This window comes from Elgaria multicarinata, chromosome 8 (assembly GCF_023053635.1).
Source record: "Elgaria multicarinata webbii isolate HBS135686 ecotype San Diego chromosome 8, rElgMul1.1.pri, whole genome shotgun sequence".
Taxonomy (NCBI): Eukaryota; Metazoa; Chordata; class Lepidosauria; order Squamata; family Anguidae; genus Elgaria; species Elgaria multicarinata.
The window spans coordinates 16,483,632-16,507,354 of NC_086178.1; the positions used below are offsets into that span (position 1 = coordinate 16,483,632).

The window sequence follows — 23,723 nt, forward strand, 5'->3', positions numbered from 1 at the left end:
CAAGGACATCAATGGTTACTAGTCATGATGATTATATGCTATCCTCAGTATCAGAAACAGTATGCCTACATACACCAATTGCTGTGGAACACAAGCGGGAGGGTATTGTTACACTCATGTGCTACTTGTGGGTTTCCCCACAGTCAGCTGGTTGGCCACTGTGTGAGCAGAATGTTGGACTAGATGGACCCTAGGTCTGATCCAGTATGTCTCTTCTGTTCTTAGCAATTCTCTACTAATGGAAGAGATAATAGAAAATATACATAGCAGACTTTTGGCACATGGAGGGAATTCAAATTACAGAAAGGGAAGGTAAGAGTATTAAGCTCTGTAACTAAAAGTCAAGGAGGTAGTAAACATCTGGGAAGAACCTAAACATCTGCATCAGGTAGGCTTAGCCATGCAAGTATGACCCTCAAGGGATGGGCAACGTTACTGGAAGAAGACAAAACAGAAAACTTGCTAAGGCAGGCCTTACACAAAAGCTATTTATCAAGCTTACTGATATTTACATGATGACCATGATGAAAGTGCACTTTCATGTCAGCCCTCAAATTGCAATACTTAAAAGTTCTCCAAACTTTTCCTTCCATTCTGAAATCTGAATTCCTGAGTCCTTTCCATCTGAAACTCAGATGCGTTGCCACTGAATGCTGGTATGTGCAGATTCTCCTCTACCAAAATCTAAAAAATCACTCTACCCCTTCAAATTTTCACCGGCTTAAGTTTATATACCACATTGTCCCCCAATAGAGCGGCAATTACTCACATGGGAGTGCTGTCCCATGTGAGTAACTTTAAAAATACAGACAAAAGAACTCACATATCGTTCATAATAACTGTAATACGAACATAAATGATTTACAAGTTTATCTGAATATTTAAGTTTATTTCAATCCTTAGGTACAAAACGACTTTACGCTACACCATTTTCAGACATCAATTGTACATGCTATGTTGATGTGCTTATCTCCTTACCTGCACAGGCCCTGAAGTCAGCAAATCTAAAAATGCAGAGATGAAACCATCTATTGTACTTAAGTTCTTATGAATGCACTAACATTCTTTGAACAATCTGTGCAATAAGAAAAAAGCTGATGGCTTTCAGGTCTGTAGCCAGCTCACACTACCCCATGATACTAGCACACCATCAGTGCTTTGGTGCCAGAGTTCATTACTGGACCTAGGAAAGGCTACATTAGGAGTGTGGCTGTGGCCAGCAATATAAGGAAAGATTCATTTGTAGTTTGACCTTAGGATAGCATATGTGGGAATTATGTCTTAAATTCTAATATTCTGGGCTAGATGGAAAACACACACACACACACACAACAACAACGATCAAGCAGTTTCGTGCATCTGAAGATGACTTAAAAGGTCTTTTTCATTGCCAAACCTCATCAAGCAATCAGTACACTTGTGAGGCAACTCAGCCGAATGTCTGAAGTCCAAGTGAATTTTGAGGTCTCCAATCTGCCCTGTCGAATATTCACAATATTGACACAAATAAATCCCTTCAGACATGTGAGTGTTTAAATGTTTACAGTATTCCAGCATGCCTGAAAAGCCCTTCCCGCAGTCGTCACAAACGTGGGGGAATATTTTGGTGTGCTCGATTGCCACGTGCCGATTGACATTGGTGTGAAGCCTGCTGCGGAAGCCACACACTTGGCACACAAAGAAGTTCTTGCACTTGTCAAAGCTGATTTTGTTAACCAGGCTGTACTGGCCTTGTTGCTGCCTGTTGTTGTGGCTGTCGCTCAGCTCTATCAGCCGGCCGGCATGCTCGTTCACCACGTGGCTGTGTAAATCCTCCGGGTCACTGGTTTCATGCTCACAAAACTGGCACAGGTACTGCTCGTCACAGCTGTGTTCCTGGAAGTGGAGGTACAGCTCACTGCTGGAGGAGAACTGAACGTCGCATTGCTCGCACCAGTAAAGGTGGTCGCTGAAGTGTGTGTCTGCTATGTGCTGGCTCAGGTTCTCAAACATCACGGTTTTGTAGTCACAGTATTTGCAGATGTAGGGATCTTCCTCGTGGATTTTTAGGTGTTCAATCAGCACCTTTTTGGAGGAGAAGTTTTCCTTGCACACTCGGCAGATGTTGCCCTCAGGACACGTCTTATGTTTCAGAACAATGTGCTGCTTTAAATCCGAGAAGTACTTGCTATTAAATGTACACCGTTCACATTTGTACAAACCGCTGCTGTTGGCCCGCAGCAGGGGCCATTTCGGCTGAATGGTGACATTCAAAGGAGGGTTTTTCTCCAGCACCTTGCAACTTTCAACTGGGATTTCCTCTGCATCCTCTGCTTCAAGCTTCTCTGGGGAAATAGTCTGAGTTTCTATGTCATGAACTTCCACAGCTTGGATTTCAGTAGTGGAAATTTCTACCGTTTGAATGTCCAGAGGTTTCTCCTCTTCAGTTAAGCTGTCACTAAAGATAGGTGACTCACATGTATCTTTAAAAATCCCATTATTGCCAGGTTTATCTACAAAAAGGACATGAAAGATATGCAAGACAAAAATGATAAAGAATCACAGACGCTGGCAGGTCCCGTCCCCCCATTGCTATTATTCCAGTAGACAGACATGTTAGCTATACTACAAACACCTGAGTTCAAATCCACTGAGTTATGTACAAGATCAAGGGCATGTCTACACCAGCTCCATATTCCAGGATCGTCCTGGGATCATCCCTGTGCATCCAAATGCTACACAGGGGATCTCGGGAGCAGGCAGGGACGATCCCTCCATTTTCCTGAGATAACCGTTAGGTGTAGAAAGGGCCCAACTCAGCCTCCTCACCTGAACAGAGGGTAAGAATGTCCTAATTCACAGGCATTTTAGGATAAACAGGAATTCTGAAGCTATTTGCATAGCAAACATTGTATGCCATAATGCAAAATAATAGCAGGTATTTTCCAGGGATTTTTTTTTTGCCTTGGATCACTAAGGTTGCAATTCTATGCATACTTAAATAGAGTGTAAGTCTCACGGAAATCAATGGGACTTGTTTCTGAATATATCTCCAGAATTTTATGTTTTATCCCAAAGGAATCCAGGGCAATGTACATGCTCATCCCCCAGCCTCACCCCACAGTTTCTTCTCACAACAATCCTGTTAGGTAGGCAAAGCTGTGAGAGACTGACCACGAGTCACCCACTGAGCTTCATAGCTGAGCAAAGATTTGAACCTGGGTCTTCCTCACCTAAGCACAACATTCTAACCCGTACACCACCATCTCACAGGTTGCAAGAGTTTTAACTTTCAGTAAGGGATCTTATTATCAACATTTCTAGCAACTGATATTGCTTTTTCTTACACATTCAACGTTATATATTGAGAAGAATGAAAGTAAACATAAGTAGAATTCAGAAACGTGTAACTTTGGCACAACCATTTCTCATTTACCTTTCTTTTTAGGGTCCATGAAGTGTGGCCCCATGACATTAGACTGGGTCCCACTCCATTGAGATGTCCCAGCATATACTGGGCTGCCATCCTCATCAGTATCTGTGCTGTATACTGCATTATGAAATCTACCTGTTGAGAGAAGGGACGCTTTGGTGCTCTTGTCCTAATTCAGTTCATACATTTTCAGTAACCTTGTATCACATAATATAAACCTGAGTTTATTTCACACCCTATCCTCAAGACTCTGGGTTGGTAGTATTGTATTAAAAAGCAATGATAAATGTATTCTTGTTTTGCCTCCGCCATCTCCAAAATAAGTAACAAGTGGAGCAGATCAAAATTCTAAAACATTTTCTCTGTACACATTTGCGCATGGTCAGTTTGACCAGTTCACATTTAACAACAATTAACCCATGGGTTGTTGTCCTAGCCAAAATTAATCCATGATTTGACTACCACATGATGGAGCAAACCACAATTCCTGGGATGTTTGGTTTCTGCCCCCTCTCTGTATTGCAAATGCTTTTGTGCACTGTAGTACTGACATGTCGAGAGGCTGGGTGTTTGTTTTTACTGCTCTTGCTGCCACCTCTGCAGCCTGGTAAAACAACCCATAGATCTAGGTTCATACCTAATTACAACCCTTGGTTGAAACAACCCAGAGTTCAAACCCCAACAACAAATCGTGGGTTCTCTTCGTGAGTTGTTCATGCTTAATAACTCGCAATTAACCCGTAGCTTCAGGTTCACATGAAACAACAGCCCACGATTCAACTACCTATAGTATGGGTTGTTGTTACGTATGAAACAGGTCTATAGCAGATTTTTAAGGGGAAAGTTTTACACATAACTGTCAAGCCCCCAAATAAAGACAATACAGTATTACCCTCCTTGCCAAATAAAGAAGTCATGATAAGAGTTTCAGATTCTGCTGCTCAATTCAAGAACAACTTCTCAGTGTTAGACAGAGGCTCAACAGTAGTGCCACCTTCTAGTTTACGGTAACTTACATTGAAGTTATAATTAAACAGCTTACATTTTATACAGTGGACTAAACACACTTACTAGGGAATGAATGTCATCGAACACAGTGGGACTTATTTCTGAGTGAACATGTACAGGATTGCAATGCAGATTTCCTTAAGCAATCCTGTCCACACATTTGCAAGCTTTCTTAAAAGGAAGTACTGCTGTGTTTATATAGGCTTACTCCCAAGAAAATTTGCACAGAATTGCAGCTTTCAGTATTTTTGTTTCACATATTGGGGGGGGGACGGGACACTTATAAAAATTTGGATTTGTCTCCATAGCTATATGGAATGACCTTAGTGGTGCTGCTGCTGAGAAAATCAACTAGGTTTGCATTACTGATCCTCTTCTATTTAAGAGGAATAGTCCTGCAACGGCTTCAATAAAATACTTCAACCCCATATATATACTGTCACATATACAATTGATAACCTGACTGACACGATTTCCACCTCCTCCAAAAGGTTTCACTTCCTTTAAATCATTTTTAAAAGTCCTCACAATTGATGTTAAACTGAGCTAACTGATAATTCAACAGTGCAATTCTTTGCATCTCTCCTCAGAAGTACTCACTAACCTCAGTGGGACATACTGGGATTAAATATATTTAGGATTGTACCCTTACTTATCTATTAACATTCTTTATTAAAAGAGTCCATATTCACTGCTTTAAGTAAAGTAATTGGTTTGAGTAAAATTTTGGTTTCCGTGAAGTTAGTGAGAGACTGAGCAGTAACTTAATTAAACCAGAATTTTACTTTAGTAGACGCAAAAAACATTTCAACAACATTTGCAACCATTTCATTTCCTTCTGAATTCATCTGCATCAATGATAGAAAGTGATTTGTTTTTTGAGAGCTCTGTTGCCTGCAGTGATTTATCTGAATATTTATTTATTTATTGCAGTTCTATACCGCCCAATAGCTGGAGCTCTCTGGGCGGTTCACAAAAATTAAAAACATTCAAAGTATAAAACAACAGCATAAAACCATAATATAAAATACAATATAAACATGCAGTATCTTCTCCCTTTGCACAACCGCCCTTTGCACAACCGTGACTTAGGTCAGGCCTGCACAGGTGGCTTTAGTGCAAAAACTGAACTACAGGAGAGCAAACACGAGATTGCAAGAATTTATATGTTCTAACGTCATTCCTTTTCTGGTGTGCTGGCAGCCTCTATGCACGGTCCACAATATACCATATGTGCTATACAGCCAGGAAAGAAGATCAATGCAAGCTGTGCGCAGATACCGCATGTTTTTCAGGACGTGTGTACAGCCCCCTCATCCCAACCCCACCAAAGCAAGTCTGTGAGCGAAGTAAGGAAGTGCTAAACCTTACCTCGATTATCGGAAACTTTCAAGTCTAGCTGTTTCATAGAACACACACTGTAACAATGGTCAGAAAATATGCCACTATTCTCTATGTATTTCGGGACACCTGTAGAATCTAGACAGAAAGAGAGGAAAGCATCAACTTGCACATCTAACTGAAGTATATAAAAACTTTTGCTGCCTTTTGCTGTAATATATAGGACCCACAAATGATTTACTCTGAACTGGTCATTAATACTAAAACAATATTTAGAAGTTATAAGCAATGTATATTCGAAAGCATAGCACAGGTATCAATGCCATTAATTGTTTTTTCATGTTGAGCTCCCTGAAGTCAATGGATTAAGAAGGGTCAAAGGTAAGAAAGGAATTCGCAAATATTGTTCACTGATTTAGACGAGGGTGGGCTTTAAGTCCTCCCCCAGTCCTATCACCTTGTATTTCTATAACCACCACCCCTCACTCGGGGTGGGTGGGAGGGTTGTTGTGTCGTGCAAACCCAGTGAATGTGGATTATGTGAGGGTTAAACAACGTAAAACAAACCATGGGTTATGCGAGGGTTGCTTAAGCCCTGCATAACCTACACTTGTTGGGTTGACATGACACAACAACCCTCAAATGGCCATTGCGTATTCAAAATGCTGGCCGCATGCACTGCAGCCTCACCATGGGTTAAATAATTTTATTTTTATTTTATTTATTTATTACATTTTTATACCGCCCAATAGCCGAAGCTCTCTGGGCGGTTCACAAAAATTAAAACCACAGTAAAACACCCAACAGTTTAAAACACAATTACGAAATACAGTATAAAAAGCGCAACCAGGATAAAACCACACAGCAAAGTTGATATAGGATTAAAATACAGAGTTAAAACAGTAAAATTTAAATTTAAGTTAAAATTAAGTGTTAAAATACTGAGTGAATAAAAAAGGTCTTCAGCTGGCGACGAAAGCAGTACAGTGTAGGCGCCAAGCGGACCTCTCTGGGGAGCTCGTTCCACAACCGGGGTGCCACAGCGGAGAAAGCCCTCCTCCTAGTAGCCACCTGCCTCACTTCCTTTGGCAGGGGCTCACGGAGAAGGCCCCCTGTAGATGATCTTAAGGTCCGGGTAGGTACATATGGGAGGAGGCGTTCCTTCAGATAACCTGGCCCCAAACCGTTTAGGGCTTTAAATGTCAATACCAGCACTTTGAATTGGGCCCGGACCTGGACTGGCAGCCAATGAAGTTGTAAAAGGACTGGCGTAATGTGATCTCGCCGGCCAGTCCCTGTTAATAACCTTGCTGCCCTGTTTTGCACCAGTTGAAGTTTCCGGACCGTTTTCAAAGGCAGCCCCACGTATAACGCATTGCAGTAATCCAAACGAGAGGTTATCAGAGCATGGATAACTGTAGCTAAGCTATCTCTGTCCAGATAAGGGCGCAGCTGGTATATCAGCCTGAGCTGATAAAAGGTGCTCTTTGCCACTGAGTTCACCTGTGCCTCAAGTGACAGTTCTGGATCGAAGAGCACCCCCAAACTACGGACCCGATCCTTTAGGGGGAGTGCAACCCCGTCCAGGACAGGGCAAACATCACCTCGCCGGACAGAAGAACCACCCGCTAACAGTACCTCCGTCTTGTCTGGATTGAGTTTCAGTTTATTAGCCCTCATCCAGTCCATTACCGTGCCCAGGCACTGGTTCAGAACAGCCACTGCCTCACCTGGGTTTGATGAAAAGGAAAGGTAGAGCTGGGTATCATCCGCATATTGATGACACCTCAGTCCACATCTCCGGATAACCTCCCCCAGCGGCTTCATGTATATGTTAAACAGCATAGGGGATAAGATAGAGCCCTGTGGAACCCCATGGCTTAGGTGCCACGGCACAGAGCAATAATCCCCCAGCACCACCTTCTGGAATCGGCCATCCAAGTAGGAGCGGAACCACTGCAACGCAGTACCTCCAACTCCCAGCTCAGACAACCTATCCAGAAGGATACCATGGTCGATGGTATCGAAGGCCGCTGAGAGGTCCAGGAGAACCAACAGGGTCGCACTCCCCCTGTCTCTCTCCCGACAGAGGTCATCCCACAGGGCGACCAAGGCAGTTTCTGTTCCAAAACCAGGCCTGAAGCCTGATTGAAATGGATCTAGATAATCCGTTTCATTCAAGAGTGCCTGGAGTTGTCCTGCAACCACCCGCTCAAGCACCTTGCCCAGGAAAGGGATATTAGCCACCGGCCTGTAGTTGTTAACATCTTCCGGGTCCAGATTAGGCTTCTTCAGGAGTGGTCTAATTACCGCCTCTTTTAAAGAGGCCGGCACCACTCCCTCTCTCAAGGAGGCATTTACAACCTCCTGGACCCAGCCGGCGATCCCCTCCTTATTTGATGTAATGAGCCACGAGGGGCAAGGGTCAAGCACACAGGTGGTCGACCGGACTTGGCCAAGCACCTTGTCCACATCCTCGGGCCTCACTAACTGAAACTAGCGTAAACAGCCCCAATAAATGATAGCTTAGCGTGTTTCTCTTAGAAGCAATTGTACTACTGCTATTTGGAGCAATCCCTTGCCCCCTTGCTCATTTTATACAATGGTGGTGGCCTAGAGACAGACAAGGATGTGAATTGCTGTGTGCTTTTGCAACACAGGCTTCTATTTTTGAGTCACATGGTGTAAATTACATAAGCTCTATGTGGCGCTTACTTTAAAAAGTCAACTTTCCTTTAATCTCTCTCTCAAAATCTAGCTTGTGAATTTTTTAATAAGTATATTCTGAAAATAATGTACAACTTATTGCCACTGAACTACATAAACATATCTATTTCTGACCTACCTGAGTAGCGTGAGGGGTGTAGAGTCTTCCTTTTCCTCTTCTTAGGATGCTCATTCATTTTGCTTCAGTCTAAAGGAACCAAAAGGCAGATTTAACTGTTAAAGTTCCTTCCTGCTAATTTGCAGTTAGAAAGAGACAAGCATAAACAACTCCCCCAATGCAAATTGGTTATTTACCCACCACCTACCTTGCATCAGCATGGTCAGCCTGATATCTTATCACTGTGTCTTAAGCCAAGGCACTAGTGGCAAATCATTCTACATGCAGGGAGGTCCTGTGTCTTTAAAAGATGTCTGGCCCTGGTCTGTCAGTCACTATTATTATTATTATTATTATTATTATTATTATTATTATTATTATTATTATCCCGCCTTTTGCCCAATGGCTGGGTTCACAAGATCATTGGGGAAAAGAAGGCACCGTAGATTCTTTTCTCCACCCCTGCTTATTGTGTCCCCACCATTTGCTGAATTACCTGTGGTGTGACATGGGTTATCGTGTCAGCCAAACCTGGCGAGGTGCATGGCAGAGGTGACTTCTAAACTACCCCACTAGCCAGGGTCTGTTATAGGGGTTGTGGGGTGGCTTAGAAGCCACCCTTGCTGTGCAACTCACTGGTTTCAGATGACATAACTGTGCTGCAGGTGATTAGGCAAATCATGGGTACATGACCAGCACATGTGAAGGTAGCTTCTTTTCCTCAGTAATCATGTGAACCTAGACAATACGTTTATTTCAGAATCTGGAAGACCTATCTATTTCGATTGGCTTATGTGGATATGTACAAGTTGGGCTGTTGCAATTAATGTTTTATTTTTCATTTCATTTCTTTATCTTGCAGGCTGTTAATTATTGTGTGTCTTTGTTAAGGCCTTCAGCACTTGTACAGTTTAGTTCACCAATGCAAAGAAAGTATCTGAACAACAATAATGAAACCCACAAACTTGTTTAAATTTAATATTTCCAACAATACATAGATGGCCCAGGAGGCAGAGATTTTTCAAGCAAACTGAAACACTTGTTAGTTTCCCCAGAATCTCTGCTGTCACTTTAAAAAAAATCAATAAAAAAGCTCTTCACTCTTTGTGACTGTGGCAAAACAGCAAGCTGGGTTCTCCAACTGTGTTGAAAAATGGTCCACACTGTTTGCTTTTGGTTGATTCTCATCTGTCCAGTTTCAATGCACAACTCACAAATGATTCCCTTTACTCTTAACAGCTTGTGATATAATGTCCAACACAAATTTCCCCAATCTTTGTCTTTTCTTTTTATCTTCTAAGCTATGCCTATCAGAACTGGTAAAGTGACCCATGTGCTAGGGGGTAGGTAGACTAATGAAGACATTTTTCTTTTCTATAACAAATGTGCTTGTGTGTTTTTGAGAACAAAAGGATGTAAAGATAAAGTACATATTTTGAGACTTTGAATGTTTGTGCTAATTTCCCCATTTAAGTAGTAGATATTGCCCATTTAGTAAGAACATCTTACTAAGTGCATAAATCCAGTACATGCACACCACACACCTCAGGTTAAAGCCCTCCTAAAACTTACTTTGTTCGTTACACGTGGAAATGTGAAGAAAAGACCCAGATCCTCCAACAAAACCCAGATTGACTCTTCATTACTAGAAAAAGAAATAAAGAATGGAAGAAATGCTAACTACACACTTTGACAGCAGAGGAAACATCTACAAGAGGGAAAAATAAACAATCAAAAGAAACCCAAATGTTTAATTCAGATTAGAATACATTAGGCAACTCATGAGTATAAACATACACAAATGATCCTTGCTAACCTTGACATCTTTGTAAATCTTGGGACTTTTTTGGCTGATACAGAGATGTGGCGGAGTAGATGGCATACAGAATACTGACTAGTAACCATGAGGAGGACCCAGGAAAAGTCAAGTCCCCAAAAATTCCATCTCTTGATACCTGAATATTCTTCACACCTCTGTCTGTTTTAAGCAGACACTGTATGTGCATTATTCATACGTTGCTCAGTAACTACAACTAGGATATGCTGGCTTTGAAATAAAAACTAAGCATGAGAGACAGTGAGCCTGTTCAGAAGACACCTCAAACCCTGCTGGTTAAGCAACAGAGTTTAAGGCGTCTTGTGAACGTGTTTTGCTAAACCTGGCTAATTCACTAACCACAATTGGACCATCTGCAGCAGAGTTAGCAGCTCTAACAGTGGCCTAAAGTGTTGTATGTGACAGCAGGGGTTGTGGTTAGTGCTGACCCCAGAGAACCACAGTTTCACTAACGAGAGAGCCTAGAGTGTTGTCTGAACAGGCCCAGTATTGTGGATTTTCTGGAAAAATTTAAATTGCAAAATTGCTAGGGATAATCACCTGAAAAACATTAATTACAACTTTGAAATGGCTAAGCTTGCCTAATATTGTAGTTGCAATTGGCATCCATTGATTGTTATTAATGAACTTATGAAACACAAAATGTTCTGTGGAAAAATAAAATAGTGGAAAATTTTCTGACCCACATCACGGGTGAGAGGTCACACAGGCACAGATTTACAGAACAAGCACTGCCTTGTATATAGACATATGCATTTGTTTTTAATTCAGTTATCAAGAAATTAAGTTTTCCTGAAGTTGAACTTCCTGATGAGACAGGGGGTAGAAAATGTTTTTAAATCTTGTTTTACAAATTAAAAGTGTTGCCAGAGCACTGAGAAAATTGGCAGGAGTTCATTGAAGAACAACGTGGACGATGGCAAAGTACCACAGACTGGCAAAAGGATAAGGAGTCTACTGTGTTCTCGTAAGTGGAACTATTTCAGGAAGGGAATTCTGTTAGATTAGAGAGGCATTGTAGGAGTAGGGTTCTCTTATGTGATGCATGAGCAGAGGTATAGCATAGTGGCAATGAGACTGAACTAAAATCACAAAGCCCCTAGTCTAGTGTATGAATCTCAACTCTACCATGAACTCACTAGGTAGCCTTAGGCAAGCCACATATATAATCTTTACCCATTAATAACCCAGAGTGTTCAGGTTTGCATGTCACAAAACAACCTCCAATCGAGCCAATTGGAGTTTGGTTATGCAAAGTGGCAAATGATCTGGCAATCTTGGGTTAATTAACCCATAATCAACCACCATGAAGTCCAAACTGAGTTGTCACAGAGGAGGGTCAGGATCTCTTATTGATCCTCCCAGAGTGCAGGTCACGGAATAATGGGCTCAAGTTAAAGGAATCCAGATTCCAGCTGGACATCAGGAAAAACTTCCTTACTGTTAGAGCAGTATGACAATGGAATCAGTTACTTAGGGAGGTTGTGGGCTCTCCCACACTAGAGGCCTTCAAGAGGCAGCTGGACAACCATCTGTCAGGGATGCTTTAGGGTGGATTCCTGCATTGAGCAGGGGGTTGGACTTGATGGCCTTGTAGGCCCCTTCCAACTCTGCTATTCTATGATTTTCTGGAAGTGAAAACAAGAAGTCAGATTTTCAAATCATTAACCTTGCTCTTGCCTTCACCATGTTCAAATCCTAAATAAGCTGATTTTTCATACTGTTTTTTTTTTTACTGAAAGTAGGAATCCTGATATATCTAACTCTAACAACTCTTAAGCCAAGACAGTTAGTTTTAAAAGATACTGCGCTTTTGAAATCTCTGCATTGCTCTACCCAACTGCTGTTTCCCAGGCTTCTGAATGAAGCACTCTTTGAAAGTTGAACCCTCAAGTGATTAGAATCCTGTGTTGTTACCTATCTCTGCAGCCCTCTAACTGTTAGGGGCAGAACATCTGCAGTGGGGAGTGGTCTCCCCTTGTGTAGGCTTGGCATACAATTTAAGAGTCCAGGAAAATCAGGGTTTTAAATCACATGGTAAGCCTGCACAAGTAGAGAAGGCTGCCCGGTGCAGAGGTTACCCCTTCAATGCTTGAAGGGATGCTTGGACATGGAGAGGGTAGGCAAATGCAGTTGTCTCCCCTCTGTTCCTCATGCAATTCTAAATCATGTGAAAGGTGATTTCTGAACAGGGCTATAATAATGTTTCCTTTAGACAGCACTCAATAGAAGGCTGTTATCCAAGGGGGTAAAGAAAGACATGCCCAGACAGTTGTGATTTTGGGGACTAAGTCTACCATTTCAGAGCTTACATGTCCACAGTCCAGATGTGCAAGGTCTTTGAACCTGTATTGAGCCACAAATCCACATTACTGACACAGATAAGTATTGGACCAGCAAGCTGGGGTGCATCCTGCACATCTGGCTCCCCATGTTCACTAGGAGAAAAAAAAGTCTATATGTTCCTGAGATCTATCTCAGGCTATGTTCAATATGCCCTCAGGCTGCTTTCAGACACAGGCTTCCTCACCAAGGTCCCCCTGACCCATACAAACCATTCCTGCGCAACTGAATGACCTTTGGCTGACTGGAGTTATTTCCATGAGACAATACAATTGTGAGTGTTGCCTCTGGCAAACCCACAAATAACCAGTCAACTGGAAGTCATTCACCTGAAAGCAGAGGATACACACTGGAGTGTAGTGTTACTATGCACTCTTTCTTGCACAAGAACTCAGTATGAAGAGAGGGCATTCTTCAAAGCACCCTAGGTTACCAAGTTCAGGCACCAGGGCTTGTCACCAGAGTTAGGCCAAGATTCCCATGTTTTTTGTGATCCTTCACACGCAGAAGATTTGCCATAGCATCCAAATTCCTGAAAATTCAGCTCTTTTTCATTACAAAAACTCCAAACAAGTCAGAAACAATGTATCTGAAATTGGGCAATTCTTTACACTCTGCATGGTTACCTACTCTCTACGGTCCATGTCTGTCCTCCTGCTCCCACAGTGCTTAATCCTAAAAATGTTAAGAATGAAGCATGCAAACTGAGAATTTTACTACAAAATAAAGTCAACTTACTTCGTGGCTAACAGAATTTGGATTTCTCTCCCATCAACTCTGTTCCCACCATGAATATTCCAGATCATAATATAAGCAGTGTTGTGTTTAGACTAGGACCAGGAAGACCTAGGTTGAAATCTGCCCTTAGCCATAAAGCTCAATGGGTGACTTTGGGCCAGCGATTGTATCTCAACTTAACCAACCTTACAGCATTGTTGTGAAGGTAAGATGGACAGCAGAGAACCACATCTATTACTTTGAGTTTCTTGGTTGAAAGGCAGGATAGAAATAAACAAATCATTTTGACTATGTGATACCCCAACACAACCCAGAAGTGGCCTACGTGCTTAATAACGGCTTCCCATTATTTAAATCACAGCAAGCCAGCCTTTGGAGAAGTTTGTGAACTTGTGTTAGAATACTGAAAACCACTGTTTTCTTTTTTAATAGGTCTGATGATATAGCAGCAAGATGTGCAGGAAGCAAATGAATTAGAAAGCAAGTACCAAGAGTGTAAAATAAATTCTGTTTTTCATTCATGAGCATTTCCACTCATTTCCAGGGTTGGTTTAGGAACCTCTAGTTCCTGTTATGCTAGTAGCAGATCCCACCAGCATAACAGAATTAGTGGTGGTGCAATGACAGCATAGGCTACTGCCCCCATATTTGCAATTTCAGCTATGCATTTTCATTCTATGTGTTTTTAAAAAGGAATCCAACTGTTTCCAGCCATGCTAGCATTCAATACACGGGAAACACATAAATGGATTCCAATAGTTATACTGAAAGTGTTTTCCTGCAACAATATATACACGGATAAAGGAAACCACCGGATACTTTCATACTTCAAACAGTAAGCAAATTAGACAAACTGAGCCGTTAAAAGGGAATTTGTGAAGGGGTGTGTGGAGATGACTTAAAATGACATCCTAAGACTGATAAATTCTCTCACAGTACATAAATGGAATTTTGGAGATTTGAATGGAATCTCTTCCTCTCCGTTGTGAAAAGGCCTGCTTATAAAGAACCTCCAGGGAGATGGTGGCGACGGGACTATTTTAGACTGGAGAAAGAAATTACCCTCCCTATCAATATATACAGATCTGGTCTACATATTCAGTAGAATCTTGAGATGTAGAAAGGAGAATTCCACATCAAGTACTATGTGCATTCTTGAATGCTTTTCCGCATGTAGAAATAGATAGATATGTTATGTAGGAGACAAAACGTCTGAAATGGTCCAGTTCATTCAATCATGACTATCCCATCTCATGTTCTGATGAAGTACGTAGCAAAGGGTCTATTTTGGAAGCCTTAAATGGGGGGAGGAAGGAAGAAGATAAAAAATAGTAGAAGAGGCACCCACTTTAACAGACCAACTGCAAAAATTAAGGAAGAGATTAAGAGAGAAAAATGGGTGATACTTTCCCTTCCAGATCAACAGATCTTCCTACAAGGGGAAGATCTCTTGAGAGAGGGTATGAGAAAGAAAAGCATTCAGGCATGCTGAATTTACGATCTTCAAAGGAGTCCCTGCTTGTTATTACGAGACTGTCGGCATGAAGAACCTTGACAGAGGGCCTTCTCTGTAGCAGCACCCACCCTCTGGAAAACACTCCCTCATGTGGTTTGGGAGGTGGAAAATGTAACATCTTTCAAACGTCTCCTAAAAACATATTGTTTTAGACAAGCCTTCCCTGGACTGTACCTTAGTCTGGTTTTATGTGATTTTTAAAGTTTTAATCTGGATTGTTATATTATGGTTTTCGTTGTAAACTGCCCAGAATGCCTAGGCTGATGGGCAGTATAAATATGTAATAAATAAATAAATAAATAAATAAATAGTCTCTGTCCACTCCTATCCCCCAAAAGAAGAAGGCAGAATATGGAGTTAGGATGCCTAGGCCTTATAAAGGTCCAGAAAGGGAGGGGTGATGACAAGAGCGTGTTGAAAAAGATAAGAAACACATCATTTTACGTGCCTCTTTCCCTATCTTTAAAAACCCGGCAAGATTAACACCCCCTTCTCCTCCCCCCACCCCCAGATCTGGGTGTTTTGATAGGGAGGGTAATTTCTTTCTCTAGTCTAAAACAGTCCCTTTCCTCCCCCCCCCCTTTATAAAGCGCCTTCTTGAATGACATGAAAATCTAGCCTCATTTGTCACCTCCAAGGAATGCACCCATGCCCATCCCTGATTCTAGGCCCTCTGCTTTCGGATGATATTGCTTCTCAAGACCGCAATCCTATGCACACTTATGTGGGAGGCAACTCCATCGGAAACAGTGAGGCTGACTTCCGAGTAACCAGGCATATGATTGTGCTGCTGACCTGATCTGATGATTCGTTACTCTAGTGTTGAAGTTCCAATGTGTTCAATGAGGCTTACTCTGGGGTAAAGAACAGATAGGACTGCGGCTTTAAAAGGCTTGCACGTGTTGCTGGTTTTTGTTTTAATGCTTATCCACATCGGAGCCTTAAGACAGGACTATTATTATTAGTAGTAGTATTGCTTATCTTTGTTGGAGACTTAGTGGAGTGTTTTATACTTTGAATGTTTTTAATTTTTGTGAACCGCCCAGAGAGCTCCGGCTATTGGGCGGTATAGAAATGCAATAAATAAATAAATAAATAAATAAAAATAATGCTCATCCACGTTGGAGCCTTAGTGGAAACAGGAGAAGAAATAATAATAGTAATAGTAATAATAATAACAACAACAACAACAACAACAGGTTAATCCACGTTGAAGCCTTAGTGGAAACAGGAGGAGAAATAATAATAGGTTAATTCACGTTGGAGCCTTAGTGGAAACAGGAGATATTGTTGTTGGTATTATCTCATAATAATAATAATAATAATAATAATAATAATAATAATAATAATAATAATAATAATAATAATAATATATTTCTTACCAACCTGCCTCTTTCTGTATTAGAAGCAAATATCATAAAATACATAAAACTAATTAAAAACATATAAAACTGATACAATATTAAAATAACACAATAGCTATTTATTAATAGTTTTCTATTACTAATGTTATTCACGGAGAGAGGCCGAGTCGGCGACTTCCCTTCAATTCCCAGCTCCTCACAGCGGGAGGACGAGATACATGCCCAGAGAGCCCCTCCGGCCATCGCCGGCAAAGAGGTTGGGGGGCTTTTCGCGGAGAGTAACGAGCCCGAGTCGCCTTTGAGCTTGAGGGGTGGGGTGGGGGAATAAAAACTAAACCCACCCAAATCACCGGGGCCGGATCCTTCCAGCCACTCGCCCCCAGGCCCGCGGGGGAAGGGGAAGGCCAGCACCCACACGGCCGCAGGACTCACCTTCAGTAGCAGGCCGCAAGCGACGCCTCACACGCCGCCGGAACAGAGGAGCCCCGCGGAGGGCGGGAGAAGGGGGAAGGAGGGACGGGCGGGCGGGCGGGCGCGAGCACCACAATTCCCCGCCCCACAGCCGCTTGAGGGGAAAGAGGAGGAGCTGAGGTTGGGGGGGGGGGGCGCTGGCGCACGCGCCGTCCGACCCCCTTCTCCCCCCCCCCACAATAACATTTATTCCTTCCTTCCTTCATTTATTAAGATAGATACCCATCTTTCAACGCAGAGAAATGGTAGTCAAGGCGACTAATAACTTAGGTTTGGTCTACCCATGCCGCAGTTTGAGGGGGGTTAAGAACTCTGGGGTGGTAGCTAGATAGGACTGTGCCATTTCAGACTGTAGTTGGTCTATAATTATTATTACTGTTGTTGTTTGTTGTTGTTAGGACCCAATTCTGTGCATTTATTATTGATTACATTTATATGCCGCCCCATAGCCGAAGCTCTCCGGGCGGTTTACAAAAGTTAAAAACAGTGAACGTTTAAAAGTATACAAAATTTAAAACCATCAAAAGCATAAAAACAACAATATCCATTTAAAAACAACAGTTCTATGCATGTTTAGACAGGGGGGGGGGGAAGTCCTATAACTCCCAGCATTCCACAGCCAACCATGTTGGAGCTTGTGGACTGTTTCCTGTCTAAACATGAATAGGATCGCTCCCTAGGTCTTATTAAGGGCACAACCCTATTCATGTTTTGATAGAGAGAGAAAAGTCCTACAATTCCCAACATTCCCCAGCTAGTCATGTTGGCTGGGGAATGCTGGGAGTTGTAGGACTCCCCACCCCCATCTAAACATGCATAGGATTGCTCCCTAAGTCTCATTAATACCTGAGAGAGAGCCTTATCCCTTATCAACCTGCCTGCTCACTGAAGTCATGGGAGGGCACGCTCCTAGTGGTTCCATATGGACCTGCTGTCCAATTGGAGTTCAAGGGAAGAGCCTTCAGCGTGGTTGCCCCCATCCTCTGGAAGTCAGGCAGGCGCCAACTTTGTATTCCTTCAGACACCTCCTGAAAACCTCTGTTCCAGGAAGCCTCCCCTTAATGACCAGCCGCGGTTTTATTGCACTTTGTTTCTTTTAAAAATCAACTTTAAATCAGTTTTTAATCTGTTTTATTCTTTTATTCGATTTGTCCACATATCCAAAATTCTTGAATGGGAAGCAGTGTATAAATATTGTAAATAAAGGGAAAGTTTAGACAGAAAAAAGTCTTATGGTTCCCAGGGTTGTTTGGAGTTGTAGGAGGGCTTTCCCCCCTGATGAAACATGCATAGGATTGCACCCTAAACCACTCATTAACCCCAATTCTCTGCAGAATAAATTCCAACATCATTAAAACTAAACAGAAGACAAAGTGGATTCGAGAACACTAAAGTAGAGACCCAGCTTTTGAGCTCTCCCAGAACTCCTCTTCAAGGCTGGATGTTAAGCAAAACAACAACTATTTTTGTTTCTTTGTCCAGCAGCCTTTGGAACCATCTGAAATGGTTTTGCACCCAGCACAAGCCCTATTCGGGTACACACACACACACACCGCAATGGGGCTTCACCCAGAGGTCCAACAGCCCCACCCTCTGCCATCCATCCATTGGAGGGCACTTCTGTAGTGGGGAGGGGGAGCCTGTGGGCATAGAACAGGCTCACCCTCACAGACATATCAGCCAATGTGTAGGTGCCAATGGGGGTGCCATGAGGATGGAGCAGGGTCAGCAGATGTGTCCCTGAGGGGGAATGCTCCAATGTCTAATTCAACCTTCCACAACTTGGCCCCCTCCAGATGTTTGTAACTTCAACTCCCATCAATCACAGCCAGTATGGCCAATGGTTAGGAATGCTGGCAATTGTAGTCTAAAACTTCTGTACCGCAGCAGATTGGGGATGCCTAAAGGTGCAGTCCTATAGATGTTTAGACAGAAAAAAAGTCCTATAATTCCGAGCATGCCCCAGCGAGCCATGCAATTGCGTCCCTCATTTAATTAAGCCTGCACTCTGCTGTTCCTAAATTGCAGACCTGGGGCCTTTTTCCATCATGCCAGCATTTTCTCTCTCCTTCCTCCCATTATGCTACGCTGTCTTATTGTTTATTTCTGTATTCTCGTTTTAGTGATTTGAATTTGTAATTAGTCATTTTGTTGTATCTTATGATTTTCTTTAGAAGCTGCCTTGAAAATGAAAGTTCTGTGTGCGCATGTGTGTGTGCATAATGTGTGTACATTTTTGTATATAACTTTAGCTCTGGCTGGCTGGCTAGCTCCAGGCTGCAGCCAACCTCCGGTTGTTCTCCCTTTTGCTGTTGGCTAGTCATGGATTCAGTAGCTTGTTGTCCCTTTATAGCTGATAATATGAAAACACTTTATGCAGTGAGGCCTTTTCAGTGGTGGCCCTCTGATTTTGGAATGCCCTCCCCCAGTGAGGCCAGCCTGGTGCCAATACTGTCACCTTTTTGGTGCCAGGTTAAGACTTTCCTCTATTCCTAGCCATTTGGTGAGCTTTTTAATGCATCGGTTGAATTGTTTATGGTTGTCACTGATTTCACTGCCACTGCTACTTCTGGTATCAGAGGTAGTATACCTATGTACCCCAGTTGCTGGGGAACATGGGCAGGAAGGTGTTGTACTCATATCTTGCTTGTAGGTTTCTCATGTGAAGCTCCTTGGCCACTGTGTGAGCAGAATGCTGGATGAGATGGACCCTTGGTCTGATCCAGCAGGGCTCTTCTTATGTTCTTATTTTCCAGGTTTTTTTTATAGGGTATTGGTATTTTAGTGGATAAATATTTTTAGCTGTTTTAAATTTTGTATGTTTTACTTTTGCTATAAGTCGTTGTATCATTGAGAAAGGCGTCAAAGAAATCTACTAAATAATATATGCTCCATCACCTCCTACTCTCTGTGAAGAGCCTGACTGAATCATACCCCAAAACTCCAATCCACTCCCACTTTTTATTATGTAAAAAACAAAACACTTAGCAGCCATCTTTCTTAAAGGGGATAGTACTCTGGGTTTCACAAGGTTAACCTCAATCATTGTGCATTGAATGAGTCAAGTCAATGTGTATTGTGACACAAGGGATCCTGGAGATCTAGGCAACAAGAAGTCAGTCAGAGTTGGGAGGATCTGAGGAAATGAACAGGGGGAGGAAGAAGCCTAAGGGAAATGGAGCAGGAGGGAGGATTCCAAGAGGAGGTAACACAGCAAGAGATGGATGCTGAGGAGAACTTTGGGGAGCTGAATGGACCACTTCAGGAGCAGGTCACCGAGTTGGAGGAAAGCGACCAAGAGAATATTCCAGAGCAGGCAGGAAGATCACAGGAAGAGATCACAGAGTTGGATGGAGCCATTCAGCAGGAAATCTCAGAGGAGGAAGAAATGGAACATGAGTTTGTCATAGGTGTAGCTGGGGGAGCCAGGCCAAAGATCAAGGAGCAGGTCCAAGGAGGTCAGGAAGATTTTATGGGGCAGCCTGCAGAAGCCCTGATAAGGAACACAGAGCAAGCTGGGGCAGGCGAAGATGCGTTCCGAGGATGGACGATGGGACCCCACAAGAAGATCCTGAGGCAGGCTGGGAGATCCTGGGAAGAGGGCACAGAGAAAATGGGAAGAGGCCTGGGGAAGGTGGCAGAACAGGACAGGCAAGGCCAAGAAGCAGGCCTAAAGCTCGTCAAGGACCTGTTGGCAGTTGTCACCAGATCTGACCTTCCCCATGAGGAAAAGCTGGAGCTGGAATTTGTGACCCTTCAGTTTATGATGGGAGGCAATGTGCACTTGCTTGGGGAGCTGCAAAGCCAGGCGGTGGTGGAGGACTTCCGCCAGGAAGTGTTTGCCAAATTCCCTATTCCAGCTTTCCATGTGACGAACTCAGTGATCTGCTGTGATCAAGCAGCCAGCCAAAGGCCCGAGAGGTCCCAGCCCCTGAATGTAAACGGCTGCTCTAGGCAGCAAGAAAGAATCTACTCCCAGCTTATCTTCTTCCTTTGCAGAGCTCCTTTCTTAAAGTCCTGGGAACAACTAGATCGACTGGCCGAAATGCTACATAAGCTGAAGAATTGCATCTACTATAATCCAGTGGCCCTGGTCGGAGTCATTGTGCAGGTGGACCCAGACCCGGGGTTGGATGCAGAACAGGAGGCCCGGGCCCGGCGCTGGCTAAGGTGCTTGCTAGATGGGTTTTTCTGCTGTGATTTATTGTTAGACCACGACGGGACAGAGCCAGAAGTTCAAGTACAGGTAGCCGTCTATCAGTCAGGCCAACCCGAGAGGGCTTTAGAGGTCAAGAGAGCAGCATGCCAGGCAATTCGAGCAGCCCTAAAATTCTGAAGGGTCACCACTGCTAACAAGTCTGATCACATCAGGTAAGCTGAAGCACATGGAATAACAACACTGCCTTCAGGTGCAATCCTATGCATGTTTAGATAGAAAGACGTCCCACAACTCCCAGCATTCCACAGTCAGCATGACTGGAAGGGGAATGCTGGAAATTGTAGGATCTTTTCTTTCTAAATATGCATAGGATTACACCTTAACATGAACAAAAGATGAGCCCTGCTGAATCAGACCAAGGGTCCACCTAGTCCAGCATTCTGTTCACACAGTGGCCAACGAGCTGCCCACGGGAAACCCACAAGCAGGACATGAATGCAACAGCATCCTCCCACCCATGTTCCCCAACATCTGGGGTACATAGATATCCTGCTTCTGCTACTGGAGGTAGAATATAGAGATCAGGACTAATAGCCATCGATAGCCTTCTCCTCCATGAATTGACATCTCAAAATGTCCTTTCTTTACCAAAGCCTTTATTAAACTGTCCTGGTCCATTTCAATGTCTATTTCCAGTGCCATGTCTCTCTAGTTTCTATAATTGTTGTCTGGCAGTGCCCTATCTTTCACCCTGTCTCATTCACTAATTGTAAACTACAACCCCTGTGGGCAAGGGATCTGGATTCAGCCATGTTTGGTACAGCATCTAACAAAACAGCAGACACTAAAATATTTAGCAATCTCTAGACATTGAACGTCAGTTAGCATTGACATGATTGGAAGCCTGAAGCCAAAATCTAGCAACGGTTTGCATTACTATAGGTGCTTCCAGACAGAGGTGTCCTAGTGCTAGCAGTCAGACGGCATTGTGCAGCTATTTGATCTTTCTCCCCCTTTTGCTTAATGGATTTTATGCAGTAAGAAAAGAAAACAGATGAAGTTGGGAAACGTGGGAGGGTTACAAGTGGAAGATGTCATCAGATGGATACAAGCCCCCTCCATAAAATTCAATGATTGGGGAAGGATGACAGAATAATAAAACCCTTTTCTGGGAGCATCCCATATTACATATTGGCCCTGTTCAGAAGACACCTTAAACCACGGCTTTAACCACGGTTGTTAAGCCAGAAAGCTGGGCCGTGTTCAGAAGACAACTTAAACCATGGCTTTAATCATGGCGAATAAGTTTTTTTGCCTTCTTTTTTTTTTACCATGGTTAAAGCCATGGTTTCAGGTGTCTTCTGAACACAGCCTGGCTTTCTGGCTTAACCACTGTGGTTAAAGCTGTGGTTTAAGGTGCCTTCTGAACGGAGCCACTGAAGAGTTTTCCGGCCATCAACTTGTTATTTTAAGATTTATCAGCGCTCACCTGCTTTTAAGTATTCATATATGCTGTTTTTCTTTACAGCTCTCCAGTAACATTCAGGATCTCTCAGCACCGGAACATCGTTTAAAATTCAGATTATTCCCTCCAAACACTTTGTGCTTGTATTTTAATTTTGGAATTATTTAACATGCGGAATGTAAATCATAGTTGTCTGGTTAGCCCAATCAGTGAAAAAACTGAAACTGGGCAACGAAACCATGTGATAAGTTATTCACATTTTAAACACAAAACAAAAAGAGAAAAAGAAATGCCTTTTTACAAAGAAAGTTTTGAAAGACAGTACTTATGACTCTAAATCAAGATGGAGGCAATTTAGGCTAGACTGGACGAGGCAATGAAGATCTGTGAGCAGACCTTCGGACTCTTTATTTTTTTGTAAAAAGCAGCTGTACTTTCATTAGATTGTTATTAGATTGGGGCTGTGGTGCTGGGAGGCCTTCCTGCTCTAGCTTCTTAGTGAAAATTGCCTCCCTGCTGAAGCTATTTGCCCCATTAGGGGAAACCTTTGGGTGCATCTAGTCCAGTGGTATAGTCCAATGGTAAACATCTCTCAGTATTGATCTCAAATGGATCAACTAATCATGCTACTTCATGGAACAAGGGATTCAAATAGGTAAAGGCACTCTTCTCTTACCAGAGTTCATCTAACTGAAGCACCATATACTAGGGTGACCATATGAAAAGGAGGACAGGGCTCCTGTATCTTTAACAGTTGTATTGAAAAGGGAATTTCAACAGATGTCATTTGTATATATGGGGAACCTGGTGAAATTTCTTCTTCATCACAACAGTGAAAGCTGCAGGTGTCCTGCCCTCTTTTAAATCTGGTCACTCTAGTATAGCTCCTGCACCTTTAACTGTTGTGATGAAGATGGAATTTCACCAGGTTCTCCATATATACAAATGACACCTGCTGAAATTCCCTTTTCTATGCAATGGTTAAAGATGCAGGAGCCCTGTCCTACTTTTCATATAGTCACCCTCCCATATACTACTATGCTGCCCCTCCCCCCCAAACCTGTGCAGATGTTATGCTAAGGCACGCATCAAGCTCTTACACACTTTGATTCCAATGTCACTTGAAAGGTTAGAATATACAGATAAATTAAGCCAAAACGAACATGCAGAGTCAAACAGTCCACCACCACTGTTCCTGCACCAACCCACTAAAAGATCCAGACTGCAAAATCTGGGCGGTGGTGG

General features: G+C 42.8%; 1 protein-coding gene across 3 annotated transcripts; it reads right to left on the reverse strand.

Moving 5' to 3' along the window:
* Positions 1–879: 879 nt before the first annotated feature.
* ZNF639 (zinc finger protein 639) lies at positions 880–16,892 on the reverse strand. 3 transcript variants are annotated; one of them, XM_063131943.1, is made up of 6 exons: positions 16,816–16,892; positions 10,158–10,230; positions 8,607–8,675; positions 5,792–5,899; positions 3,416–3,547; positions 880–2,492 (listed from the first exon to the last, which is right to left on the reverse strand). In XM_063131943.1, exons 3-6 carry the CDS (start codon positions 8,662–8,664, stop codon positions 1,342–1,344), a joined length of 1,449 nt encoding a protein of 482 aa, XP_062988013.1. In that variant the 5' UTR covers positions 8,665–8,675; positions 10,158–10,230; positions 16,816–16,892; the 3' UTR covers positions 880–1,341. The 3 variants fall into 3 exon arrangements, with proteins under 3 accessions (XP_062988013.1, XP_062988012.1, XP_062988014.1); XM_063131942.1 differs by lacking the exon at positions 10,158–10,230 and adding an exon at positions 15,743–15,873 and having other exon boundaries at positions 8,607–8,674; XM_063131944.1 differs by lacking the exon at positions 16,816–16,892 and adding an exon at positions 16,725–16,742.
* Positions 16,893–23,723: the final 6,831 nt, after the last annotated feature.

Excerpts from the sequence above, each read along its gene's own strand:
- ZNF639 (XM_063131943.1), bottom strand. The coding sequence starts at position 8,664 with ATGAATGAGCATCCTAAGAAGAGGAAAAGGAAGACTCTACACCCCTCA. Across the intron at positions 5,900-8,606 it reads ACACCCCTCACGCTACTCAG|ATTCTACAGGTGTCCCGAAA; the intron begins GTAGGTCAGAAA and ends CTTTCTGTCTAG. Across the intron at positions 2,493-3,415 it reads CATGGACCCTAAAAAGAAAG|ATAAACCTGGCAATAATGGG; the intron begins GTAAATGAGAAA and ends TCCTTTTTGTAG.